Source organism: Pseudoliparis swirei, chromosome 20 (genome assembly GCF_029220125.1).
Source record: "Pseudoliparis swirei isolate HS2019 ecotype Mariana Trench chromosome 20, NWPU_hadal_v1, whole genome shotgun sequence".
NCBI classification, from domain to species: domain Eukaryota; kingdom Metazoa; phylum Chordata; class Actinopteri; order Perciformes; family Liparidae; genus Pseudoliparis; species Pseudoliparis swirei.
Window position 1 is genome coordinate 21,122,415 of NC_079407.1, and position 24,656 is coordinate 21,147,070.

Genomic DNA, 24,656 nt, shown 5'->3' on the forward strand with positions numbered 1-24,656 from the left:
TTCAAAAGATCTTCGGTCATGTTCCCTGTAAAAGCCGTTCACATGGAGCACTGACAAAAACGGATATCAGACCCTTGCGTTAGTAGCTAGGGCTAGCTCGTACGAGCTAGCTTAAACATGGTTATTGTAAATAACCCCTTAAAAGGTTTATTGTTTTGTGTTGATTGCCTTCTTTTGTATCTGCTTCATTGGTTTTGATGTATGCTTTTTTATATTGTATTTTAATAATTTTGTATATGTTTTTATCTACTTCCTCAGAGAGCTAAATCAGACTTTTATTTTGAAATGTTAAAAGGAAGCACACCTTTATTTTATGTTAAGTCAAACTTGATGGTACGGCTAAAGGTGTTACGGACGGATGCGCATTTTATTTAAAGTTGTAATAGTTTTAATGGTCCCGTATGAGGCTAATGCTCTAACGGTGGTGACAAGGAGGTATTTATTCAAGATTTTTGGTAAAAGCCGTTCACATGGAGCACTGACAAAAACGCATATCAACTCAGCCGACACTCGGATCTCCGTGGTCAACTCAGCCGACACTTGCATTTCTGTGCACCTATAGACTGATGTTGACGGTACACTCATTCGATCGGGAGCGCGCGAGGGTTTTGATAAAGTTAGCGGAAGGATTTACATGACACAACATCCGGTTTTTCAAAGTTAGCGGAACGAACCACGTGAAAGATCCGTTTTTCTAAATAAGATGTCGACAAATCACACACTAGCATATAAAAGTAAACAATGAACTGATTTTGTATCTTTATAAATATATAGAAAGATCGTTTCTGAGATTTAGCTTGAATTATGCTAACATTAAAACATTTTTACTGTTCTAAGGAAGAGTTTATAAAAATAAAAGTCAGACTATGTGTTCAAGACATATCTGACTTCCCATAGCCTGGAAATCAATCATATTTACTGTTGCAATTAGGAGATTTTTCAAATTAAATGTTTAAAGAAATCGGTAATTTATTTAGTGTTTGAGGTGCTTTATATATGTATTTCCTCATAGTCCCAGGCAATGACTGATGCAGCTGTGTTTAAGACATTCCTGACTTCCTTTATCCTGGAAATCAAACATATAAACTGTCTCAATTAGGAGATCTTTCAAATTTAAAGTGCTACATTTTTACGAGAAATCGGTAATTTATTTAATGTTTGAGGTGCTTTATATATCTTTTTCCTCATAGTCCCAGAAGCTTTTTTTCCGACACAAAAAGGTAACCTGTTTTACATTACCATTGAAATATGTATTAATATCTGATTACCATTAGACACCAAATCTTTTTTTTCCTTTTTTTTCAAAATCAGAAGATCAGTTCAAAAGGGCCAGCCCCCCCCCCCCCCCCCCAGTCAGATGACCACACCACCGAATGCCCAGTGCCCTGCCAGCAAGATGACCAGACCACATCTCCAGAAGTAAATATTACAATGGTCAATAATGAGATAACTATGCAGAATACTGTATAACACAATGTTTGTTCAAATAATGTTGCTTTAAAGTAATACAAAAGAACTTGTAGTTTTCCAAGCAGTAAGTGGTAACAGTCTGTTAAGCTATGTTCATTTTTGTTCCCGTTCATGCTCCTCCTACTATCAAACCTTTTTTTCCCAAGGTGATGTTTTGACTTGTCAAAGCAGCAATTTGACGAAAACTTGTCACCAATACTGCTTTTATTGAATTGTGTTTTGCAGTTGGTATCAACAACGCCAGAAAATGGCTCTGCAACATCCTCATCAGCAGATGAAAGCGAAAATGAGGACGAATATTTAACTCATGAATTGCCTAAGCAGCCCTGTTTTTATTCATTACTGAAAATGAGTGGAAAAAAACTCAGGAAGACCCAATTGAGACGGCGTTTTCAAACACTGAACTGGACACATTTAATAGCAAGGGAAATACGCAGTGTCCATCCCTATTGCAGCTTTGCATTTAAGCATCACACAGTCCAAACAATTGGGTCCACTCGGCATCCGCCATTGCTTAATTGTTTCGGCTATTGCCTTTTTGATGACTGCCCGGTAGAAGTTGAGGTTAAAGTTCTTGATGAATCTTCCCTCAAGGCTTTTGTGACCTTTAATGGAGACGGAGTGTGGCACCACAGTGAAGAACTCAAAAGACGGCCTGTGCGTGCTGGTGAAAGGGATGACATGGCGGATGCCCTCACCAACAAACTGCCTCGAAGCCTCCATCTTGAACAACTGGATAAGCTGGAAGACAGTGTCGTGGCATCGGGATGGAGAGACGAGGTCCCAACAACCGGTGTTATAAAAACGGTCATGTAATAGTAGGGAAAAAAACGACCGCACAAAAATGATATAAGTTTGCAAGTGATGCTGGAGGAAGAGCAAGGCTGTGAGGATGCTGTGATACAAAAGATAATCGGGCAACCCAAAGGCGTTATGCTTTGGTCCGACAGGACTTTAAATTTGTTTCATGAGCGATGCAAGAACGACATTGTATATTTGGACGCGACGGGCAGCATTGTTCACAGAGCAAAGGGACAAACTGCACCATTTTATGTTTACGAAATGGTCGTGAGAAATCCATCAAAAGGATCCTCTCCTGTCCCTGTAGCCACATATATCACCTGTGACCACACCACTTCATCTGTGTCATATTTCCTGGGAGCTTTTGTGACAGATCTGACAAGAATCCACGGACGACGAGTGAAGAAAAGGCCAGGAATGTTAGTATGTGATGGCTCCATCGTTCTTCTCCAATCACTGTCGTACAACTTCTGTGAAGTCAGCCTTCAGGAGCTGATCAGCAAATATTACAACATTGTGACTGGAAAAGGACTTGATAGGGCTAACAATTCTGCATCTGCCTGAGTCACGTGATGAAGAATGCCAAAGATTTATGTCGAAAACAGTGAGTGATTGCTGTTCATACTTATCATTTCTGATCTTTTAACATGTGAAATCTTTGTAATACTAATTTCACAACCTTTTTCTTTCAGTGCCCCCAGACATTACCACCTGGCCATGCACGTCTTGGGTATAATGACACAGGCAACAACCCTTAATGACTTGGACGAACTTGTCATCAGTGCAGCGGTGGTTTTTTCCAGTTCCCACAGTGAGAGTAATGTTGAAAAACATTTCCAAAATTTACAAAAGCAGGACATTGTGACATTGATGACACAATCATTGTGGAGCAAGACTTTGTGGTATGTAATATAATATTTTTTTATAGCGCTACTATTTTATCCTAACTTGGATTTACATATAGTAAAAAAGGAAGCTTTTGGCAGGACTGTATTCACCTGCATATTTATTGCCAAAATCCAAGACAACCATTCTTCAGTGGTGACAGGGTTTGCGTTTGTTTCCAAGATGTAAGAAATAAAACTAAACTTAAATTATTTTTGCTAGAATGATGTGGGACCAACACCATTTCAACACTATTTTGATGACATCATTCAGAGGCAAGAGCTTGGGACGCCGGACACTTGACCTTAACAACGTCAAGCACTTGGTCCTCAGTGAATGCGACAGAGTGTTGGAGCAGCTAAGTGAGTTTTTGTTAAATGGGTCTTCATTCTCATTGATTCCGCTTTGGGGTATCTGTTTGCGCACCCTGTTTAATTCTGTATTCATTTGTATCCATCCAACCTTTCTGTGAACCAGGCATGAGGCAAGATTTACAGGAAGTCTTTATGACTGTGCATCCTAAAAAGCAGGTCCTGATGTTCAGCTCCACTCTGAGTCAGCAGATGCGACCACTCTGCCGGACATTCATGCAGGATGTAAGTGTTCGTCAGGATTTCACAGAACGCAGTATTTTATCAGCAAGCAGCACGTTTGAATATGACACGTCTTCCCACTCCCCGAGCTCGATTACCCGCGATTCTGCCCCGCCGACTCACAAATTACATGTTTACGTCAGCGCGCGCCGCTTTTCTTTTTGCACATGTTTAAGAAGTGGCCGGTCTTCTCTCCCCGTGTGGACGGTATTTTGCCCCTTTTCAGCAGGAGGATGCCTGCAGTCCAAACCCCCTTCCTGGCTTCGAACGGTTGGAAAAGTTCTGCTCTGCTCTGGTGGAAATTAGCCTGACAGAGGACAAGCTGACTCTCCAGTGAGCAGAGGAACACGGTCCTCGCAGCCTGGAATGCAGTGGAGGAGCATGACAAGCAGCCGCAGCAGTTCAACCAGCTGTACAGAACTCACTGGGGCAACACCCGGTACTGCCGCACAAAGAGGGACGATCTTGTTGACGCTGCTGTGGTCCAGAGGCTGAAGATGGCCAAGCGCTACGCACCGGCTCAACAGGACATCAGCGCTCAGCACAACAGGCTGATGTACACGCTGGTCAAACTGCTGTGGTTGCGCTCGCCTCACGGATCTCGCAGCAGTCCTGAGAAGAGCACCATCTTGAAGGCGTACGAGAGAGTCCAACACCGGATTCTGGTAGAGGATCCGATCCTGTGCAAAGCAGGCATTCCTCTGCCAAAGATCAATGTCAAAACTGTACGGGACTTCATCCGCCATCAAGAGCGCCTCCTGAACCTGCATGCCACCAAGCAGTCCTCTATGGTCACAAAAACGGCCTCAATTTCATCTGCTGACCTCCCTCCAGCACCACACCAGCCGGCAGTCCTCCCTCCACCCCTCCACCCTCTGATGGAGTATGTGCCCACACCCAGCACTGCGGGGACTAAAGTGCTGAAAGGGAAGGACGGACATAATCAGACCATTGTCCCGGCCTCCACCACCACTTGTTCTACTATCCCTTAGGAAAAACCTGCCACCTGCACCGTCACCAGACCTGTGCCCTCCTCCCTCTCTGCATCCTCAGCAACCGCTGAGACGGCTGGCCCCTCCACACAGCCCATACTGCCTTGCTTACTCCATCAGTCCTTCCAACTCTACCCAACTCTAGTTCCATATTTCTGATATCTTACTGGTAAGATTGCATGCACACTTGAATGTTTTTGCCATGAATGTACCATAAAACAAGCAGAAAAGTCCATAACATATCAGTGGAATAAGTCTTTCTCGTCGGCCCAGGAGTTATTATTATGATATATGAGTTATAACATTATAATAACTCCCAGAGATCTCTATTCTGAGGAGCTGTAATCAGGGCAATATTGTGGCCTATTGTACTCTGACGTTCATTGTTATATTAGTAATTAATGATTATAACATAACAATACCTCGTCTAACAATAATAACACGATTTTGTTGTCGTGGTGTTTCTCTACAAGTGTCTTTCAGTTACTTTAGAAAATGGCGAACCCCATCATACGCATCGTCAACCCAGATGCTCCTGGACATCGTCAGCAGGCCGTCATCATCGCCACCAAAGAGGCCTGGGACTACAGGGAGAAAAGAAAGGTCTTCCCCAAACCCCCACAGGAGCTGCTCCACCCGACCTCGGCCCTGGCCCACGCTGAGAAGCTTCTTCGAGCAGAAGGCGTCCCCGCTCCATCTCGTCAGCTGTGCCTGGGAGAGCTGGTGGTTCCATTCAGCCAGTATGGAAATGCTCCGTTCCACTGGCTCGTGGCCAACGATGTGGGCTACATGAAGTAGTAAGCATGTTATATTATCTTTATTATATTAATACCATCATCATCATGCATTTTAAGTACAATTTATCTGGCATGCTTAAAATAAATTATCTGTATATATGTTTCCACAAAACTATCATCAGTGTTTATTATTAATCTTCCCACATTATCTCAGTGATATTAATGATACAAGTACTAAGTTGATGTATATGATTCCAGCATGCTGGACAAGCACAGACTGGAGACAACAAACCCACAGACAAAGGGAAAGGTGGGGAACCAGTGGGTGAAGGACTTCCTCACTGAGGATGCAGAGAGCTTCCCACAAGTCTCCAGTCTGCTTGAGGCCCACATCGACAGGTGTATCTACGGCCAGAGAGGGTTTGAGCATCACACCTGTCAGGAGATGTGGGAGCTCTACAGCCAGTACCTCGCCCAGGAGGACCGGCCAGAGCAGGTCAGTGCTGAGCAGAGGGAGCTCACTCAGAAGGCCCACAGTTCTGTGAGGAGGTGGCTGCACACACCAGTGACCCACATCACCAGCGTGCAGATGAAGAGGTTCAGGAGGTTCATCAAGGAGAAGGACCAAGAGAGGGTTGATTTATTTATTATTTAAAGTGTTTTGGGGCTATTTCTTAATTACACAATTGCTACGTCATAACATCTTGATAGTTACATTACATTTGTTGTCCATTAATCACAGGTTAGCACCAGGTGTGATGTGTCATCATGGCCAAATGATGAGGCTGAACTGGTTGCTGCAAGCCAGGCTGTGGAAGGTAAGAGAGATACACAAGTAATAGACACCAAAACTTTTACTAGAAAATACAATAACACAAAACAATATTTTCTTAGACTTGTTCAACTCTGAAGAGGCTGCACGTCTGGGAAAGAAGTTTAACAACAGATGTAATCAATGTGAGTAAATAAATGAATGAATGTTTAAACTCCACTGTTTCTGTTGCTTGACCTCCCTGACCTCTGACCTTCTCACTGTAGGATGGACGTCCTGGAGCCGCGTCAGACTGAGGACCAATCGGGGCTGTCCAACGAACGAAAGAAAAAGCACAGGGCAAGTCTGCTCTTATTTATGCTGATTTCTACTTGTGTGATCCAGAACAACTTCCAGAATCCAGACCGATGAGAAAAGCCTTAAATAAACCGTGAAGGAAGGTCCCCCTCTGACACTAAAGAGGAGTATCTACTTCCTCCTGCAGGGACGGAAATATTGCCGATGTCTTCCAGCAAATGTGTGAATGGACTCATGCCGTGTAGTTTGTATGCCAATGTTCAAGATAAGCACTCCTCACTACCGTTACATCGTAATAAAGTCAATAAACACACGATGAGGTGAACTGTCCTGATCTTGGAGTGTAAGAGGTTAATGAAGCGTGAAAGTTTAAGATTTGGATAAAAAGCATTGATAAAAGTGTAACGTACACAATAACTGTGATCATTCAGTCCACTATCGGGGACATTCTTATCATTATTGTGCTGAGAAGTTTTGGGAAGGATTCAAACATCAACCATATAAACTCCTTTTGCTGTAAAGTATTCTCTTTGTAGGGTCGTTGTCCTGTGAGAACCACGCATCTCAAAGTCTACTCGTCATGAGCAACACTGTTCTATTTCCTAATGGGCTCCGCTATGGGTTTACCCTGCGAGGCAATGCCGGGCACCCTGAAAAAGATCTTTTTTACTCAACGCCCCATTTGCTGTTTTGTCCCACCTGTACAAACCGTCGCGATTGTCTGAATTGGACAACGGCAACCGCCCAGGATGTGCCGTTGCTCTGGACGACCTCGGCATTCGCCGTCAATAGCGACCAGAACACATGTTGCCACTCTGTTGGGGAGCATCAGCCTCAAATAGCCTCGTCAGTGGCAACAGAGCAGCAGAAGCCGCTGCCTACAAGGAAGAGACCCAGCCAAAGACCACAGGTGTGTTGTCCTAATGATGGAGCATCAGCATCCCTATCAGTCTGCTAATAAGGCAACCAGTGCGGTGCTGACTTCAAGGGTCGGCCTACAAAACTCCTCATCCCTGCATAACTATACTGAAGCATATTAGAGGGCTCTGCATGCACTCTTAATAATAATAAGACCGAATTGAGATAGCACTTTTCTAGACACTCAAAGATGCTTTACATAATGTGTACACAAACAAGACAACTAAATAAAGACAAGGAGCAAACTAAACAAACATAACATTACTCTCTTTGTACTGGAGATACATCCCAGTTACTACTTTTCAAATTAGCATGAGACATTTTACAGCTGACCCAGAGGCTTTTAGAAATTATTTTTAATTTTAGAAGTAGGAGAGTGTTCGCAATACATAAAGGATGCATAACAATTATTCAGTTCATGACAATCATTAAACTTCATCACGTGGTTTTCAAGGACCTAAAGCCATGTCGTTAGTTACCAATATCATAGCGTTGATGTCTTATTCTGAGACCCCCCCCCGACAGTGCGCATGCGTCAGGCCGGGTCAGTGGTCGACGCATCATCGCACGTACTTTACGCACACTGGATGAACGGAGGCAGATCCCCCGTCGAGGATGATGCTGCACCGGCTCAGAAGGGCTTCCTCTCGGGGTTTATTTAGCAGGGCGCAGCGGCATGGTCCCCGGTACTGGTGTAAAATGCACTGGCCCAAACCGGGTGCGCTGGTCGGACCTAGCTTATCTCGGATGCTCGGCCTCGCCTTTCCCGTTTTTATTCTAGTAGGCTACTTTATTTATTTGTTTATTTGAATTGTATAGTGGCGATTATTTCCAGGTCACAAATCTCAGTTTCCTGTGAGGCTTGTTTGTGCTAAAAAATGGCCGGAGACGGCGGCGCTGTGAAGGATATTAATGAGATTAAATCCCAGTTCCGGACCAGAGAGGGTTTCTACAAGCTGCTCACCCTCTCGGACTCGCAGCAGCGGGGCGGGCTGCCGCGGGGTCCGTCCTCCGGTGCCACTCTGGGCCCCGGGGCCGGAGCCGGTCTGATACCGAGCGCGGGGGTCGGGCTGCTGCAGGGGCCCGGGGCGGCCGCCTCCTCTTCCTCCAACGCCGCGGCCAACTCCTCTCCAGCGGGCCTCCTGCCGCCGGTCCGGGTCTCTATGGTCAAGCTGCAGCCCGAAGACCCAGGCGAGGAGTCGGAGCGGGTGTGCTTCAACATCGGCCGGGAGCTGTATTTCTACACGTACACTAACATCAAGAAGGTGAGCCAGTCCTCCTCTCCTCTCCTCTCCTCTCCTCCTCCTCTCCTCCTCCCAGATATGATGGTCAAGGTTAGCTTAGCATGCTAGCCTGCTCTGCTGTATTGATGCTGTTAGCTTATCTTTTTATAAGGTATTTTAAACCGAGGCTCTCCGGCTGCTCCAGCTGCACATATTCCATCTGTACTGATGCTTTTTGTTGTGTGAATGGTGCATCATGCAGACGGATAGACTGACTTCACTCCATTCATAAAGGCTGTGAAAATCCTGCCACAGATGCACGATGGATGCCTGAGTACTAAATGTCTGAATGGCCTTTCATCATTCTATCTTTGGTGTTATACGTGGAGAACCAAACGCTGAACCGAGAGAGACAAAGATCCCTCTGAGCAGCAGCTGAACGACAACAGAATAAATCAAACACACCGATTTAAAACAGGGGCCGCTCCTCGTGTTTGTAACCAGCTGGAACGTGAACAGCAGAGCTCTTCTTCTAGCTTCACAGCAGAAGGTGAGTCTCGCGTTCAGCTGCACAAATCCCAGTTCAAACCTCTTCACTGGGAACCACTGAGTCCACTGCAGAGGGACCCAGAGGACACATTCAGAGCCCAGTTCAGTCACGATGGAGCGTCACTGGGGACGCCTTCTACATCTTGTCATGTGACACCGTGGGGACGTTAGATACTTCAAGTTAAGATCATTTAAGTCTTAAAACTACAGTATGTCAGATGTAAATTATAAAACGTGTTTTTTTCCTCTGCTGGAATAGTTTTTATTGAAGGAAAGAAGAAAACCGAAACATAACAGCTAAATGGGAGTGTACATTAAAAGTCAGTATTATTGCCATTTTATTTTACATTTATAGACATTATATCATGTGATCTTAGTTCCTGCTTCATTTGTTGCTCCATTAGTCATCGTAGTTCCTGTACATTTTAAAGATTTTTCACCAAGTTGTCTCCAAATAATAGGAAACAATTCAGTAAATTCACATCTAGTTATTTACTTCAGTGAATTTTATTTTACAACGTTTAATTTAGGCCTGATGTTTATTTACACGTAAAAAAAAAAAAAGGACTCAACTCACTTCCACACAGTGAGGCGTACTGCTTATCAATTAAACAGATTGGATTGTGTCAGGACTGAAGAAACAGAGCAATGCCTCCCGAGTTTCTACTCAGTCGTACACGGTGAACGACGTCACTTTGATGGCAGGAATGCACCGATATGTTTTCTGTGTCGATACCAAGAACAGGCCGATGCCTCCACTACATCTCAAAGGTAAACATTATTACTTTTTACACTGCTACGTTTATCTGACAGCGGGAGCAACTTTTCGAATGGGGGGTGCATTTAGATCTCTACAGTGAGTCCTACAGTATCATCCAGACCCTCAGGGGTCAGAATCCTTTCAAAACCTGATTTGGAAAATAACTCAATGGGACTCTTTCCTCCTTTTAGGCTTGGCTTCTAAAATGAGCACATGATAAATATGCCTGTGAATGTAAGATACATTGTCAGCAGATGTGTGTGACTGTGATCAATTGTTTGAGTGAGGATTTATGCCTTCAAATGAATCCTTGGAACAAGTGAACGCCTTTTTTATAAAGCCCTCTCTGAAACTCTTGTGAACCGTCGCGGTTCTCTTTTCCTTTCCGTCTCATCTGCAGGCCATAGACCTCAGCAAGCCCATAGACAAGAGGATCTACAAGGGGACTCAGCCGACATGTCACGACTTCAACCAGTACTCCGCCACGGCGGACAGCGTAGCCCTCATCGTGGGTTTCTCGGCCGGACAGGTCCAGTACCTCGACCCCATCAAGAAGGAAACCAGTAAACTCTTCAATGAGGAGGTACTGTATTGGCCTGTTTTCTCTTCCTGTGTCGTCCAAGTGGCGAGGGGTTCACAGCTGTGTGTCGCCGTGCTCATTAAAGCTCGCCACGATGCAACAAGTCGTTTGTCTTTCTTCTATCGATTTAATTTAGTAGTTTTGATGCTGCGATGACTTCAGAGTTGTACATTCTTTTACTGCGTAACCTGCACTGTCGCTAATGTGTGTGTGTGTGTGTGTGTGTGTGTGTGTGTGTGTGTGTGTGTGTGTGTGTGTGTGTGTGTGTGTGTGTGTGTGTGTGTGTGTGTGTGTGTGTGTGTGTGTGTGTGTGTGTGTGTGTGTGTAGTCTGCAGTCTGCAGTCTGCCTTTGTTGCAGCTTGTTTCATGATCGCGGCTTACACTCCTCTCAATAGTTTAGTCATCGTGTCGACATCAAAGCACAATCAAATGAAAGTATTTGCAGTACCCTAATTTTTACAGTTCTATTCAAAATTCCTCCCTTCTTTCATCTCCTCCTCTGTCGTTCCTTCTCTCCCATCTTTCCTCCACCTTCTTCCGGTTTTCCCAGAGGTTGATAGACAAATCCAAGGTGACGTGTCTCAAATGGCTCCCCAAGTCCGAGAACCTGTTCCTGGCCTCCCACGCCAGCGGCCACCTCTACCTCTACAACGTGGACCACCCGTGTGGCACCGTGGCCCCTCAGTACTCTCTGCTGCGGCAGGGCGAGGGCTTCGCCGTCTACGCCTGCAAAACCAAGACGCCGCGCAACCCCTTGCTGCGGTGGGCCGTGGGCGACGGAGGCCTCAATGAGTTTGCGTTCTCCCCCGATGGCGTGCACGTGGCGTGCGTGGGCCAGGACGGCTGCCTGCGCGTCTTCCACTTTGACTCGATGGAGCTGCAGGGGGTGATGAAGAGCTACTTTGGCGGGCTGCTCTGCGTGTCGTGGAGCCCCGATGGGAAGTACCTCGCCACGGGCGGAGAGGACGACCTGGTTACCGCCTGGTCGTTCGCCGAGAGCCGCGTGGTCGCGAGAGGTCACGGCCACAAGTCCTGGGTCAACGTGGTGGCGTTCGACCCCTTCATGACTTCCCTGGAAGACGAGGAACCAATGGAGCTCAGCGGCAGCGAGGAGGACCTCCACCAGGGGGCGCCTAATAGCTCCATGCACTTGGGCCGGGTCAGAACAAGCAGCACGTTGTCGCGTCTTTCTCGGCACAGCTCGAAAGGTGGCGGTTCGGTCACATACCGGTTCGGCTCGGTGGGGCAGGACACCCAGTTCTGTCTCTGGGACCTGACGGATGACGTGTTATACCCACGCTTGCCGCTTTCCCGAGCCTTCACTAACACTTTTGGTCCATCGCTGTCCAACTCTGGCATCGGTGGGGTCAACAGCACCTCAGTTGTGGGAGGAAGTGAGCCGGTGGAGGGGCACCACCACCCGCCCAACACCAACACCGGCACCGCTAACCCAACAACGCTCCCCTTACCACTTCCTCGCTCTCTCTCCCGCTCCAACTCTTTGCCCCACCCTGCCGTGGCCAACGTCTCCAAGGGTCAGAGTGCCACGGAGAGCGGCGGGGGAGGCGGAGGAGGCGGAGGGAGCGCCGTCGGAGGGAACAGCACGCCGTTCAGCATCGGCCGCTTCGCCACCCTGTCGCTCCATGAGCGCAAGTCGGACAAGTCCGGCTGCAGCAGTGCAGTGGAGAAGGAACACAAGAGGTACCACAGCCTGGGCAACATCAGCAAGAGCAACGACAAGTTAAACGTGGCGCCGAGGAGCAACCGGCTGGACGCCGCCAAGGTCCTGGGCACCACGCTGTGCCCGCGCATGTATGAGGTGCCGCTGCTGGAGCCGCTGGTGTGCAAGAAGATTGCACATGAGAGGCTGACCGTCCTGGTGTTCATGGACGACTGCATCATCACAGCGTGCCAGGAGGGTCTCATATGCACCTGGGCGCGGCCGGGGAAGGCGGTAAGTCTCTGTTCAACTCTTCCAACTAACAAATATGTTGTTTATTTTCTCATAAAAGATTATTGGGTTTATTTATTTATTTTATTTATTTTATTTATTTTATTTATTTTATTTATTTTATTTATTTTATTTAATTTATTTAATTTTATAAATTTATTTTATTTGTTTTACTTATTTTATTTTATCATTCCGTCACTGAAATGTCAGTTATTGTGAACCAAATGGCCATTTGTCGTTTGAGGAGTTAAAACATGATGAAGAGGGACAGAAACCAGATGAAGACGACTAAAGCAGCATAATGTCCAGTTGTATCGTCTCCGCCAGGAGACGGTGAGATCGGTCATGGAGTGAGTCACTGTGCACCTCTGTCTGTCCTTCGAGGACCTCTCGTGGTTGCGGTGACACACTTTCTCAAAACAGCTTGTATTGCGTGCTGCTCTGCGGCGAGAGGCACCGGCCGCATACAGAATACGGCATAGTCGATCAGAATGTTTTTCCATATTGAACGAGTAAGTATCATTTTACCAGCAGACCCTGAAGTATACTCAAGCGACAGCACGGGTTCAAGGCACCCAACCAGCAACAGGAATTATTATTCTATAAACTGACCACATATTTGAATATAAATGGTTACTTTCTCACTTGAAAATATATTAAAACTGATGGCTGTTCTTAAGGCACCTGGACGCAAAACATTTTGACATCAAGTTTTTCTCAGCAAAGCTTTTATGGAAACCGATCAAATTCGGACTCTTTTGCAGCTGCTGACTTGGCCGCGCCGCTTGCCAGAATAAAACGTTGGCATTGTACGTTTCTGCAAACCACGGATACGTTAAATCTCCACGCTTCTTCACCAAAATGGAGTTCCATATCAGCATTTCTACATACTTGCTCTGTTGAATGTGGATTCTCATGGATTTTCATCAGTGTCTAACTTTCCTTCATGTTTTCTCTCTGATCAGAACCTGACGGCACAGAACGGGAACTCTCCGAGCGGCACGGTGGTCTAGCTGGAGGAGAAGCCTTGCACTCTCTCCACACACGCTGTCCTCTCCACAGGATTACAATTGAGGGCCAGCAACCAGAGGTCGTGCCCTTCCTACCACTGCAGTATTACACCGTCACCCTCTGCACGGGCCACGCCCCGGACCCTGATACCCTGCTCATTCCACTCTCAGGGCGGCCAGCTCGGCGGGAAACATTCCTGAATTACCAGCACGAGCAGATTGAGTCTTTAGGTGGACTTCAGGAGTTAGCTGGCAGTCTTGGGAACAACAAAGCAAAGATCCTAGCTAGCATGTGAGCCAGTGGCCATGGGCAAAAGTATGTGGACACCAGACTTTCACAGTTTGGGTAACGCTCCTTTGTTTCCGGTGGTCTTAACTGCGACAACTGCACACAATTATGTTTTCAACAACAGTGTTTTTACGTCTTAGCATTTTGGAAGTGATGCTCAGGTGTCCACATACCTTTGGCCATACCATTTTGCTTTTACTTATCTTTCCCACATTTGTTCCAAATTCTAAATGTTCCTTCTTCTTGTAGGCATCCTTGAGATGCACATAATCTACTACTCAGCGCTATTATTTGTTCATTAAATACAAAGGTGATTCTTTTTTCGAAGCCAAAACGGCCAACTAGACATAATGAGCCCCCAAGCTTCAGCTCCAGCCGGTCCAGTATAAAACTCAGAGGAACAATGTCGGTTGTATTCATAGTTCGGTTAGCTTCACCCAACGGTATTCTGACCACGATGGAGTTTTACATATAATGCATTTCATTTGTAGAGAGCTTTTAAAGATACTCAGAGGCAGAGGAAAATAGCAACGGAAACGATAAAAGCAATAAGATACGAATACAATTCTCAGATTAGAAAACCAATCACACTGCATTGACAATTAAAACAATGATAAACAGATTTTTAGAAAAAGAAGTGGGTTTGAGGGCTGTTGGGGGTGGGGAGTGATACATTTTAAATCTCTAACTCAAGATGTTGTTGATGGGGTGGTCAGCAGTAGGGCGGGGCCACACTGTACTTCAGGGAGAGTTTCCCACCTCGTGCCACTGGAAGTTTAAATGTATTCCCAGTGCCCCCCCCCACACACACACACACATACACACTAATGCCCCAACCCCCCTCCCACCAGACAGACGGCATCGAACAGACATACGCCTCCCGTCTGCAGCCCTGAAGCAACAAAGAGCGAGCAGCGCCGTCCGATCCCTCCTTCGTGTGTATTTAAGTTATTTATTTTATCACAAGACTGTGTAGTTATTTATAATGTAAATACTGGAAATACTCTATAAATCCATAAAAAGGACAAACGAGAATGGGAACAATGACTTCACGGCAAGGAAGCGAAGACCAACAAGCGGGAAAGATGAAGAATATTAATATATGAAGATCCATCGATTGTACATAGCAAACAGGAAAAAACCAACATGAATGTCTGCTGTTTTAGGGAACTTGAGGATGTCAATGTGTTTTTCTTTTGTGCGATAACAGTTTCCTCCGGTTTGTTCTTGAAGAGCAAGTTGGCCGAAGCCTGTCTTCGGGTCCAGCGTGATCTCTGACGAGGCGGCTGACCCGAGTGGAGCACAGAGAGGCTGCGAGCTGCACTGAGGCAGTTCACAGGTCTGAATGATACGATTCCCCTGAACGTCGTGTGGGAAAACCGCATCGAACAAACGCGTACTCTTGCACATTCCGAACGTTAACACGACTCCACACACGCTCGCTCCCGTAAAACACACGCTCACGGTGGAGCGTCACATATACTGTGTCTTCATTCCTGTTGCACCTCAATGGCCTCTTTCAAGAATTTGCACATTCAAGTCCATCGTGAGCCGCCGGGCAAGAGACACCAGGGTGTTGTGTTCTGCTCTGGTGCAGGAGGACACATGTCCTTTGTCAAGATTCCCTTTTTTTCTCACAATTTTTGATTTTGCTTATCAAATACCGGCGTTCATTAATAGAGTCTTTGTCAGATTCCTGACGTGTTATTTAAGTAGGAAAAACTGTGTTGGAAGGCAAACGCCACCTGTGTTTTTGATATTTTAGCATATTTTCAGGCTGCCGATTTATGATCGATGGTGAAATAAAGAAAAAAACAAAGTGTTCTTTTATAAGTTTGTTGTTTGCAGTTTAATAAATTTTTTTGCTGAGGTTGGCGGTGCAAAAGATAAGCAGATTGTAAAGCATCATGGACGTGACGTTATAGTAGACTGTCTATTTTGCTTCTCTGTTCACTGAGGTCGCCTGAGGTTGTGTTCTCTTGCCCTTTGAGGGACTGTTATTTTGCGGCCTTCACTTGGATTATGCTCCAAAACTAAACTGATTACACACTTCCTCCCGCATGAAATCATTTCATTGTATTCATTCCTACTTTTTGTGACACTCCCGTCCGCTGCATCGCGATGGAGTTGGGAAAGACGAGAAAGCGGTGTTGGAAAAAACGCGTCAAAAAAGAATAATTGGTTTGGAACCGGTCTGAATTCAAATCCCTCTCCGGTAATCCACACACCTGCACGCCGAGCCACAAACTACGATCTTGCGTGTAAAATCGGAGGCTCGCCGTGCAGCGAGCCGCTCGATGTTGTAGCAGCAGACAAAACCGCAGCCCAGATACATCGTGTCATCGTCATGGCAACTGCAGATAGTCTGCCGCCAAGTTCATGGGCCTTGATCTCGAATTGGAGGCTAAACGAATGCTTCACACAAAGGCAACAACCGGAGGTGTTTCAGGAACACATTGACCTTTCTCCACACATATTGAACCCTGAGAGAAGTTTGTGCAGCTGAATTCAAGTATTTTAAGATGTTTGAGCTCAGCTGTCTGATGTTTTGGTCTGGTTCAGTTGTAAGAGGAACTAAACCCCCAACACACGTTCAGCCGAAGGCCATGTGGGTCTTAAGAAGCGTTGTTTGTGGATCCATGACCAAATCTATCTTTAGTATTTAAATTCTACACATTGTGTGATAAATGTGCATAACTACACATGAAACACGGCTATTGAAATTGGATTCAGCTGTTGGGACGGCAGGTGATGTCGAGAATGCTGCATCAATGTTACTCCATCAATGGGGTTTTGTTTTTCATGGATTTTTGGTAAGAAACATAATATAAGTTCTTTGGTTAAAACAAGCGTAAGAGATTTAAACTTTTTGTTCAACAAAATAAAATACGTCAGTGAATACCCCTGTTGTGAATTCTGAAGCTTTTCCTCGTCTTATTAAAGAAGGCGGTTGCTAACCAGTGGCTGAACGAGAGGACGAGTCGGCGGCCGTCACGGCCTCATTGTGTGTCCACCATGTGACCTCGGTGGAGCGCCTTCATTGTCCAAAAGTGAACTTCTTGTCTTATGCTGAGTGTATTCACGTTGCTTTGTGGACATTGTCTTGCTGGATAAAAATATGTAAGCTTCACAAATGTTTGTTGGTCATAGATCTTAATTTCTAAAAAAGTTTAAATCGTATTGGCTTTTCGTCGAGGGAAGCGCTGCGATGTTAAACTTCCTTGTTGGCCCACAAAAAGTACATCATCCCTGGTGCAGTCCATAGGACGGCTATCATAACCAGTCAAATGAAAAAGGTAAAGTCCGGCTAAAGATTGGAGTCATGTATCAAGCCCTGCAGGTGACGTGGTTGTTTAAAATGTTCCCCAACTGTAGCGTGGTGGAATCAGCAAGCTATCTAGCTAACTGCAGCTGCTAAATGAGTAATAAACATCATCTTTCATGGTATTTCTTGATTTATGTCCAGGGAAGATGCACTTAAGCCAAATCTCTGTGGTTTAAAGCACCACAAGTGGTTATATACGTGTTTAAATTCACCTTGGTTTAATTCCCCCAACCCTCATCCTGTGTGTGTGTGTGTGTGTGTGTGTGTGTGTGTGTGTGTGTGTGTGTGTGTGAGAGAGAGAGTCATCTTCTATTTGTCCATCTTGACCTCTTCTCACTAAAACTTTAATTTGTTTACAATCGCCAGCAACACTCATGAATATGACGTACAGTCCTGTTCTTTTGCTCTCCAATACATCCAAGGACATATGTGTATTTTCATATTTAATGTACGAGTGTAAACATAACCAGGATTTGAACAAAAGATGCCAGGTTTGTGAACCCTGCACGCGATGGCAGCGCGCGCATCGCTCAGCCGTGATGCGCGCACACAGATGAGCACACTCTCACTAGCACCCCCCCCACGTAGGTGGACGTCACAAAAGCTGACGCTACATATGGAGTGAGTACCAAACACCATCTCCCGGTACTCACCTGAGTAACTCACTGTAAAAGTTATGTGCACCCCTGTATATATATATATATATTAGTGCTGTGAAAAATAACGCGTTAACTCAGTTCATTCAATTACAGGTTTAACTAGTTTTTTTTTTACGCATTTAACGCATGCGCAGAATGAGCTTCCAATCCGTCTGTTGTTGGTCGTCGGGACGAAAAAACAGTCAGTTGCAAAATGAGCTTCCAATACACCACTTCAATCTGAACTCTGTCCGCTCTCATGCAGACGGTCTGTTCATCGGTAATGATCCTTCCGCAGGTTCACCTACGGAAACCTTGTTACGACTTTTACTTCCTGTAGATCAGGGTCTCAACACGTCGATCGCGACCTGCCAGTCAATCGCGGCGTAGTGTCGGTAGATCGCATGACATTAAAAAGATTGGCCCGCCCCCTGACATGTTCTCTATAGCACGTCTTTGTTCTTTTATTAAACTAAACGTCTGTTGTTGATCGTATCTCCACAGCAGCATGTCATTTCTGTCTCTTCGCGTTGCGTTAACACTTATCGATCTCCGTCTCGCGCGCCACAGAGCTCCGTGCGCGCGCATCGGGACCGAGCAAAGAAAAAGTCACTTGTCAATCTGTCCACCTGTCCGGGCCGGTGAGGTTTCAGCTTTGCAGCGGTGTCCCCGCCGTCCCTTTCATCACGGCCCAGTTCATGAAGAAAACCCACACAGTCAGTTTGCCTCAGCAGCTGCTAGAGGAAGACTAGAGGCCTTTAGATTGTATCATGGTGGAGTTAATGGTTGACAAACAAGAGAAACATGCTCTGTTTAACCCTCCTGTTACCTTTACATTTACGAACATATTTTACCCTCGAGGTCAATTTGACCCCAGCAATTAAAACCTCCAGAAAATTATTAGAATTAATATTGCTTCCCAAGTTTAAGTGTGAGGTACTTTATGTTTTTTTTGTTGACTACCTAAATAGCTCTTTAAATAAATAAAAAAGTTGATATTTCTTATATGTTTGACACAGTGAAAAACAGCCTGGGGTCAAATTGACCCCAAAGAACACCGACATTAAACATTGAATGGGGTCAAATTGACCCGAAAGGTAACAGGAGGGTTAAACATTCTGTTTAGGATGAAGATGTATTAATGTTCCATATGGAAGAAAACTGCTAAATAACTGCTGAGTTGCAGCACCATTGTATAGAAGAATGTATAAATGTATATATCCGTCTTTTGTCATAAATCTCTATGTTCTCACAAAATATACCGAGAATATCGGTAATATGTAATTAATCATGATTAATCCACAAAAACCTGTGATTAACCCGATTAAAATTTTCATCGTTTCACAGCCCTAATATATATATATATATATATCAAGCAGAGGTTGTGTTCATCGTTCAGCCAAAGCCAGAGGTTAAGGTAAAGAACAAATAAATACATGCAAGGTGTTGGTTTTCATTTGGCTCTGCAGCCTTTGGGGATGACATCTCAGGGGTTCTGACGACCACTTTACAAAAAATAAACAAAGCTTTTATTGTCTTCTTGCACACAGAACAGGTCATTACCAAGGGAACAAACATCATTCCATGTATGTTGACATCTTAGAATGAAACAAGACACTTTATGTCCGCTTTTCTTTTCTTTCTGTTTGTGTATGTTTGAGACACGCACGCACACACACATTCTCTTTCTCTCTCATGCAAACACACACACACACTCTTTTTCTATTACACATACAAATACACACACACTCTTTCTCTCTTCCACACACACACACTTTCTACACTTTACATCTGTTCTGGTGGAATTTATAACGGCAGAATGACGTCACTGTGTCCAGTTTGTGGATGAAGATCTGTTATTAAAACCTGCCTGAAACAGTCGTGTGTGTGTCTTCAGTGACCGTATGATTGATGTTGAGTGGGAAAAAAAGTGGAAGTACCCAAATTAAGTGCAAGTACCTTTAATGTGTACTTCAGGACAGTACTCGGCTCCACTGGTATCTATTTCCATTTTATATATATTAATATAAATTGACTTGAACATTGCATGAGTTGTGTGATTAAACACAATCCATTCAGTACATTAATGTCAACAAAGATGAAGATAATTATTATACCAGACATGAATGGATCCCAGAATAGAAGAAAAAGAAAAGAAAAAAATGTAATGATTGAATTTTTTTCCACAAATCGTCTACAAAATGTTAAACTAACATGCCAGGGGGGAAACCACAGAGAAACTATCAACAGAATTTAAAAAAACAGGAAAATAAAAATAGAAAAACCATAAATAAATACACTCAGGAACAAACTCTGATGATACAATTAATCATCACAGGCAATGCATGTCTTTACTGTTCTTATTGCCTGTTTGATGGAACAGCATTTAAGGGGGTTTAAATACATCTCAAGCTCTATGTATTTGGTTTGTACATTTACTCTTATGAATATAGAGTTGATCGGCGGAGGGCGCTACAATTCAGAGAGACTTGTTTGCACTGGTGGAGGAAGATGACCTCAAGAAATTCACGCCCCAAACCCCCTCCCCTCCCTCCATTACATTACATTACATTACTACATGTCATTTAGCAGACGCTTTTATCAAAGCGACTTACAATAAGTGCATTTCAACCTAGAGTACAAACTAAGAACAACAAGAATACAGGAAGTAACATTTCCTCAACATAGTCGAACTACAAAAGTACCATAAGTAAGTGCTATTTAAGTGCCACTGAAGTGCAAATCTGTGTTTTAATCCAGATAGTCGGAAAAGGTGTGTTTTCAGTCTCCGACGGAAGATGTAGAGACTTTCTGCTGTCCTGATGTCAGTGGGGAGCTCGTTCCACCACTGAGGAGCCAGGACAGCAAACAGTCTGGATTTCGAGTGATTAGCTCGAGGTGCAGGAGTCACAAGTCGATTGGCTGTTGCCGAGCGGAGCGAACGTGCCGGGGTGTACGGTGTGACCATATCCCGGATGTAGACGGGGCCCGATCCGTTCAGAGCACGGTACGCCAGAACCAGTGTTTTGAAGCGGATGCGAGCAGCCACCGGTAACCAGTGGAGAGAGCGGAGGAGCGGAGTGGTGTGGGTGAATTTCGGGAGACTGAAGACCAGTCGAGCTGCTGCATTCTGGATGAGCTGCAGAGGTCGGATGGCCTTAGCAGGTAGACCAGCCAGGAGGGAGTTGCAGTAGTCAAGGCGTGAGATGACCAGAGCCTGGATCAGAACCTGCGCCGCCTTCTGAGTAAGAAGAGGCCGTATTCTCCTGATGTTGTGCAGCATGTACCTACAGGAACGTTGTCGCAGTGATGTTGGCCGTCAGGTTGACTGTCTAGTGTCACCCCGAGGTTCCTGGCAGTCAGGGTAGGGGCCAACACAGAGCTGTTGAAGGTGGTAGTCAGGTCATGGGTGGGGGAGCCTTTCCCTGGAAGGAATAGTAGCTCGGTCTTGTCAGGGTTGATCTTCAGGTGGTGAGCAGACATCCACTGAGAGATGTCGGTCAGACAGGCAGAGATTCGCGCCGCCACCCGTGTTTCGGACGGTGGAAACGAGAAGATCAGTTGGGTGTCATCAGCATAGCTATGGTAGGAGAAGCCATGCGAACGAATGACAGAGCCGAGAGAATTTGTGTACAGAGAGAAGAGGAGGGGACCCAGGACGGAGCCTTGAGGAACCCCAGTAGTGAGAGGACAAGGATCAGACACAGATCCTCTCCAAGTTACCCAGTAGGTGCGGTCTTTAAGGTAGGAAGAGAAAAGAGCGAGTGCAGTGCCTGAGATCCCCAGGTCCTGAAGAGAAGAGATAAGGATCTGGTGGTTCACGGTGTCAAATGCTGCAGAAAGGTCTAGAAGGATAAGGACAGAGGAGAGAGAGGCTGCTCTAGCAGTGTGAAGCTGCTCAGAGACAGCAAGGAGGGCAGTCTCTGTTGAGTGGCCGGCCTTGAATCCAGACTGGTGAGGGTCAAGAAGGTTGTTACTGTGGAGATAGGAGGACACTTGGCTCAAGATAGCTCGCTCCAGAGTTTTGGAGAGAAAAGGAAGAAGAGAGACCGGTCTGTAGTTGCTGACTTCAGACGGTCGAGCGTGGGTTTCTTCAGGAGAGGGTTGACTCTCGCCTCCTTCAGAGAGTTAGGGAAAGAGCCAGTTGAGAGGGAGCTGTTAATAAGATGGGTGAGAAAGGACAGAAGGTCAGGAGCAATAGCCTGGAGAATGGGAGACGGGACGGGGTCAAGGGCGCAGGTGGTCGGTCGAGCGGAGGTCACCAAGCTAAGAACTTGATTGGGAGACAGGGATGCGCAAGAGGAAAGAGAGGGGGATGAAGAAGTTAGTGTTGGTGAGGTGATAGAAGATGGATTTGTAAAGGAGGAGCGTATGTCGTCGATCTTGTTTGTAAAGTAGTCGACAAAGTGGCTCGGCAAAAGGGTGGAAGGAGGAGGGGGACAGGGGGGATCAAGGAGGTTGGAAAAGATAGAGAATAGTTTTTTGGGGTTAGAGAAGGAAGACTGAATTTTGGTCAGGTAGAATGAGCTTTTGGCTGCAGAGATAGAGGAAGAGAAGGAGGAGAGGAGAGTGATAGAAGAGCAAGTCTTCCGCTTGATTCGATTTGCGCCATTTTCTTTCCGTCGCTCGCAGGGTGGCTCTCTCGGCGCGCACCGAGTCCGACAACCACGGAGCCGGAGAGGATTTCCGAACCGGTCGTGTCTTAAAAGGACAAAGAGAATCAGGAGATGAAGACAGGGAAGAGAGGAGAGTGTCTGCGGCAGAGTTAGGATGCATGAGTGAGAAGCAGTCAGTTGAGGGGAGAGCAGATAGGACAGAGGAGGCCAGGGAGGAGGGGCAGAGGGTGCGAATGTTGCGGCGTACAGGTGCAGAGTCTGTAGATATGGGTGGGTTGTCAGTACCAGAGAGCGAGAGAGAGTAAGAGATGAAGAAGTGGTCAGAGACATGGAGAGGAGTCACAGTGAGGTTAGAGGTAGAGCAGTTTCTTGTGAAAATGTAGTCAAGGTGGTTGCCGGCTTTGTGAGTGGGAGGGGAGGGACTGAGTGAGAGGTTAAAGGAAGACAGTAAGAGTAAGAGATCACATGACTTCTCTGTCTGGATGTTGAAGTCACCCAGAAGGATGAGCGGGGGGCCGTGTTCCGCGAAGTTCGATAGGAGGACGTCTAGCTCGTCCAAGAAATCTCCCAAAGAACCAGGGGGACGGTAGAGAACAACAATGTGAAGTTGAACCGGACGAGTAACGGTCACAGCATGAAACTCAAAAGTCAGTGGGATAAAGAGTGGAAGCGGGTAGGGACAGAAACACCATGTGGGTGAGATGAGTAAACCTGCACCTCCACCCCGACCAGAGGGTCTGGGTGTGTGGCTGAAGGAGAAGGCAGAGGAGAGAGCAGCCGGGGTAGACGTGTTGTCTGCTGTGATCTAGGTCTCAGTGAGAGCCAGGAAGTCAAGCGACTGCTCCACAGCAAAGCCAGAGATGAAGTCGGCCTTGCGGTTGGCTGACTGACAGTTCCAGAGGCCTCCTGTGACCAGGTGCTGGGTGTGAGTAGAACGGGTAGGAAGGATAACAGAGGAGGGGTTCCGGTACATGAATGAACGAGTCCTATAGTAACTACGAGTAGAGATACGCACACATATTCACAAAATGGGGAAAAGACTCAGCCACCCCCGAAGACTCCTATGTCTTTGTCCTCCGAGTCACGCTGACGCTACAGCTGACGCGAAAAACCCCATCCGGTTATGAGCCCAAGTTAGTGCCAATTACCTCCAGCCGCGTTGACACCGCCCCTTGGCTTTTGGTATTCAAATGACACTCAATAGAAACCAGGTGATGATCGCTCGTCCAATCAGTGAAGATTCAGGTGTCGGAACACAGGATTCACCTCTCTACCAAAACAACTCCTTAAAACAGGACAAACTAACAATCTAGCAGCCTTAAACGACAAATACAACAGTAACTTTAGCAGATAAAACTAGTTTAAAGAAGATACTTAGCAGGATCCAAGTAGTCAGTAGTCTCGCCTCACAGGTAGAAAATGCACTATATTCTCCCCACCTTCCACCCCATACCACTTTTTTTCTAAAAAAAACGACATTTTTTCGGCAAAAAAACAACAACATGGCGACGTGGCTCCGACACAGGGCGTATACATCCAAACGTCCGCTCGGGTTCGTGCATGTGTCAAGCCGCAGACAGGCATGAACACCGGAAACCAGAATGCCTGGAAAAAAAAGTAAAAGCTCTGTCAAGGAAAAAAACACATTCTGTATATTTACTCCTGAAGACTGAACCATAATACATTCAGCACAATTCTTCCACAATTTCAGTGTGTAAACATGTAAAATCACGATATATAGTGTCCTATAGTGTTCCCTTCCAGAAGAGAACACATGATATAGTGTCCTATAGTGTTCCCTTCCAGAAGAGAACACATGATATAGTGTCCTATAGTGTTCCCTTCCAGAATAGAACACTTGATATAGTATCCTGTACTATAGTGTTCCCTTCCAGAAGAGAACACATGATATAGTGTCCTATAGTGTTCCCTTCCAGAAGAGAACACTTGATATAGTATCCTGATCTATAGTGTTCCCTTCCAGAAGAGTACACTTGATATAGTGTCCTATAGTGTTCCCTTCCAGAAGAGTACACTTGATATAGTGTCCTATAGTGTTCCCTTCCAGAAGAGTACACTTGATATAGTGTCCACTAGTGTTCCCTTCCAGAAGAGAACACTTGATATCGTGTCCTATAGTGTTCCCTTCCAGAGGAGTACACTTGATATAGTGTCCTATAGTGTTCCCTTCCAGAAGAGAGCACTTGATATAGTGTCCTCGAGTGTTCCCTTCCAGAAGAGAGCACTTGA

At 45.7% G+C, this 24,656-nt stretch overlaps 2 protein-coding genes across 7 annotated transcripts; both read left to right on the forward strand.

Annotated features, from left to right (window-relative positions):
- The first annotated feature begins 4,820 nt into the window (after positions 1 to 4,820).
- Positions 4,821 to 7,845, forward strand: LOC130211119 (uncharacterized). 6 transcript variants are annotated; one of them, XM_056441747.1, is made up of 6 exons: positions 4,821 to 4,910; positions 5,215 to 5,538; positions 5,737 to 6,112; positions 6,221 to 6,296; positions 6,517 to 6,589; positions 7,296 to 7,845. In XM_056441747.1, the coding sequence occupies exons 2-6, from the start codon at positions 5,237 to 5,239 to the stop codon at positions 7,387 to 7,389; spliced, it is 921 nt and encodes a 306-aa protein (XP_056297722.1). In that variant the 5' UTR covers positions 4,821 to 4,910; positions 5,215 to 5,236; the 3' UTR covers positions 7,390 to 7,845. The 6 variants fall into 6 exon arrangements, 5 of the variants coding, with proteins under 5 accessions (XP_056297722.1, XP_056297723.1, XP_056297726.1 ...); XM_056441748.1 differs by having other exon boundaries at positions 4,825 to 4,910; positions 5,234 to 5,538; XR_008834939.1 differs by lacking the exons at positions 4,821 to 4,910; positions 7,296 to 7,845 and adding exons at positions 6,373 to 6,435; positions 6,735 to 6,751 and having other exon boundaries at positions 5,236 to 5,538.
- Positions 7,846 to 7,995: 150 nt separating this feature from the next.
- Positions 7,996 to 16,726, forward strand: zmp:0000000529 (WD repeat-containing protein 20). Its single transcript, XM_056441258.1, has 4 exons — positions 7,996 to 8,730; positions 10,398 to 10,580; positions 11,128 to 12,531; positions 13,494 to 16,726. Exons 1-4 carry the CDS (start codon positions 8,344 to 8,346, stop codon positions 13,539 to 13,541), a joined length of 2,022 nt encoding a protein of 673 aa, XP_056297233.1. The 5' UTR covers positions 7,996 to 8,343; the 3' UTR covers positions 13,542 to 16,726.
- Positions 16,727 to 24,656: the final 7,930 nt, after the last annotated feature.

Coding starts and splice junctions, on each gene's coding strand:
- LOC130211119 (XM_056441747.1), top strand. CDS start 5,237: ATGGCGAACCCCATCATACGCATCGTCAACCCAGATGCTCCTGGACAT. Junction 5,539..5,736: donor GATGTGGGCTACATGAAGTA/GTAAGCATGTTA, acceptor ATATGATTCCAG/CATGCTGGACAAGCACAGAC. Junction 6,297..6,516: donor TGCAAGCCAGGCTGTGGAAG/GTAAGAGAGATA, acceptor TTCTCACTGTAG/GATGGACGTCCTGGAGCCGC.
- zmp:0000000529 (XM_056441258.1), top strand. CDS start 8,344: ATGGCCGGAGACGGCGGCGCTGTGAAGGATATTAATGAGATTAAATCC. Junction 10,581..11,127: donor GTAAACTCTTCAATGAGGAG/GTACTGTATTGG, acceptor CGGTTTTCCCAG/AGGTTGATAGACAAATCCAA. Junction 12,532..13,493: donor GGGCGCGGCCGGGGAAGGCG/GTAAGTCTCTGT, acceptor CTCTCTGATCAG/AACCTGACGGCACAGAACGG.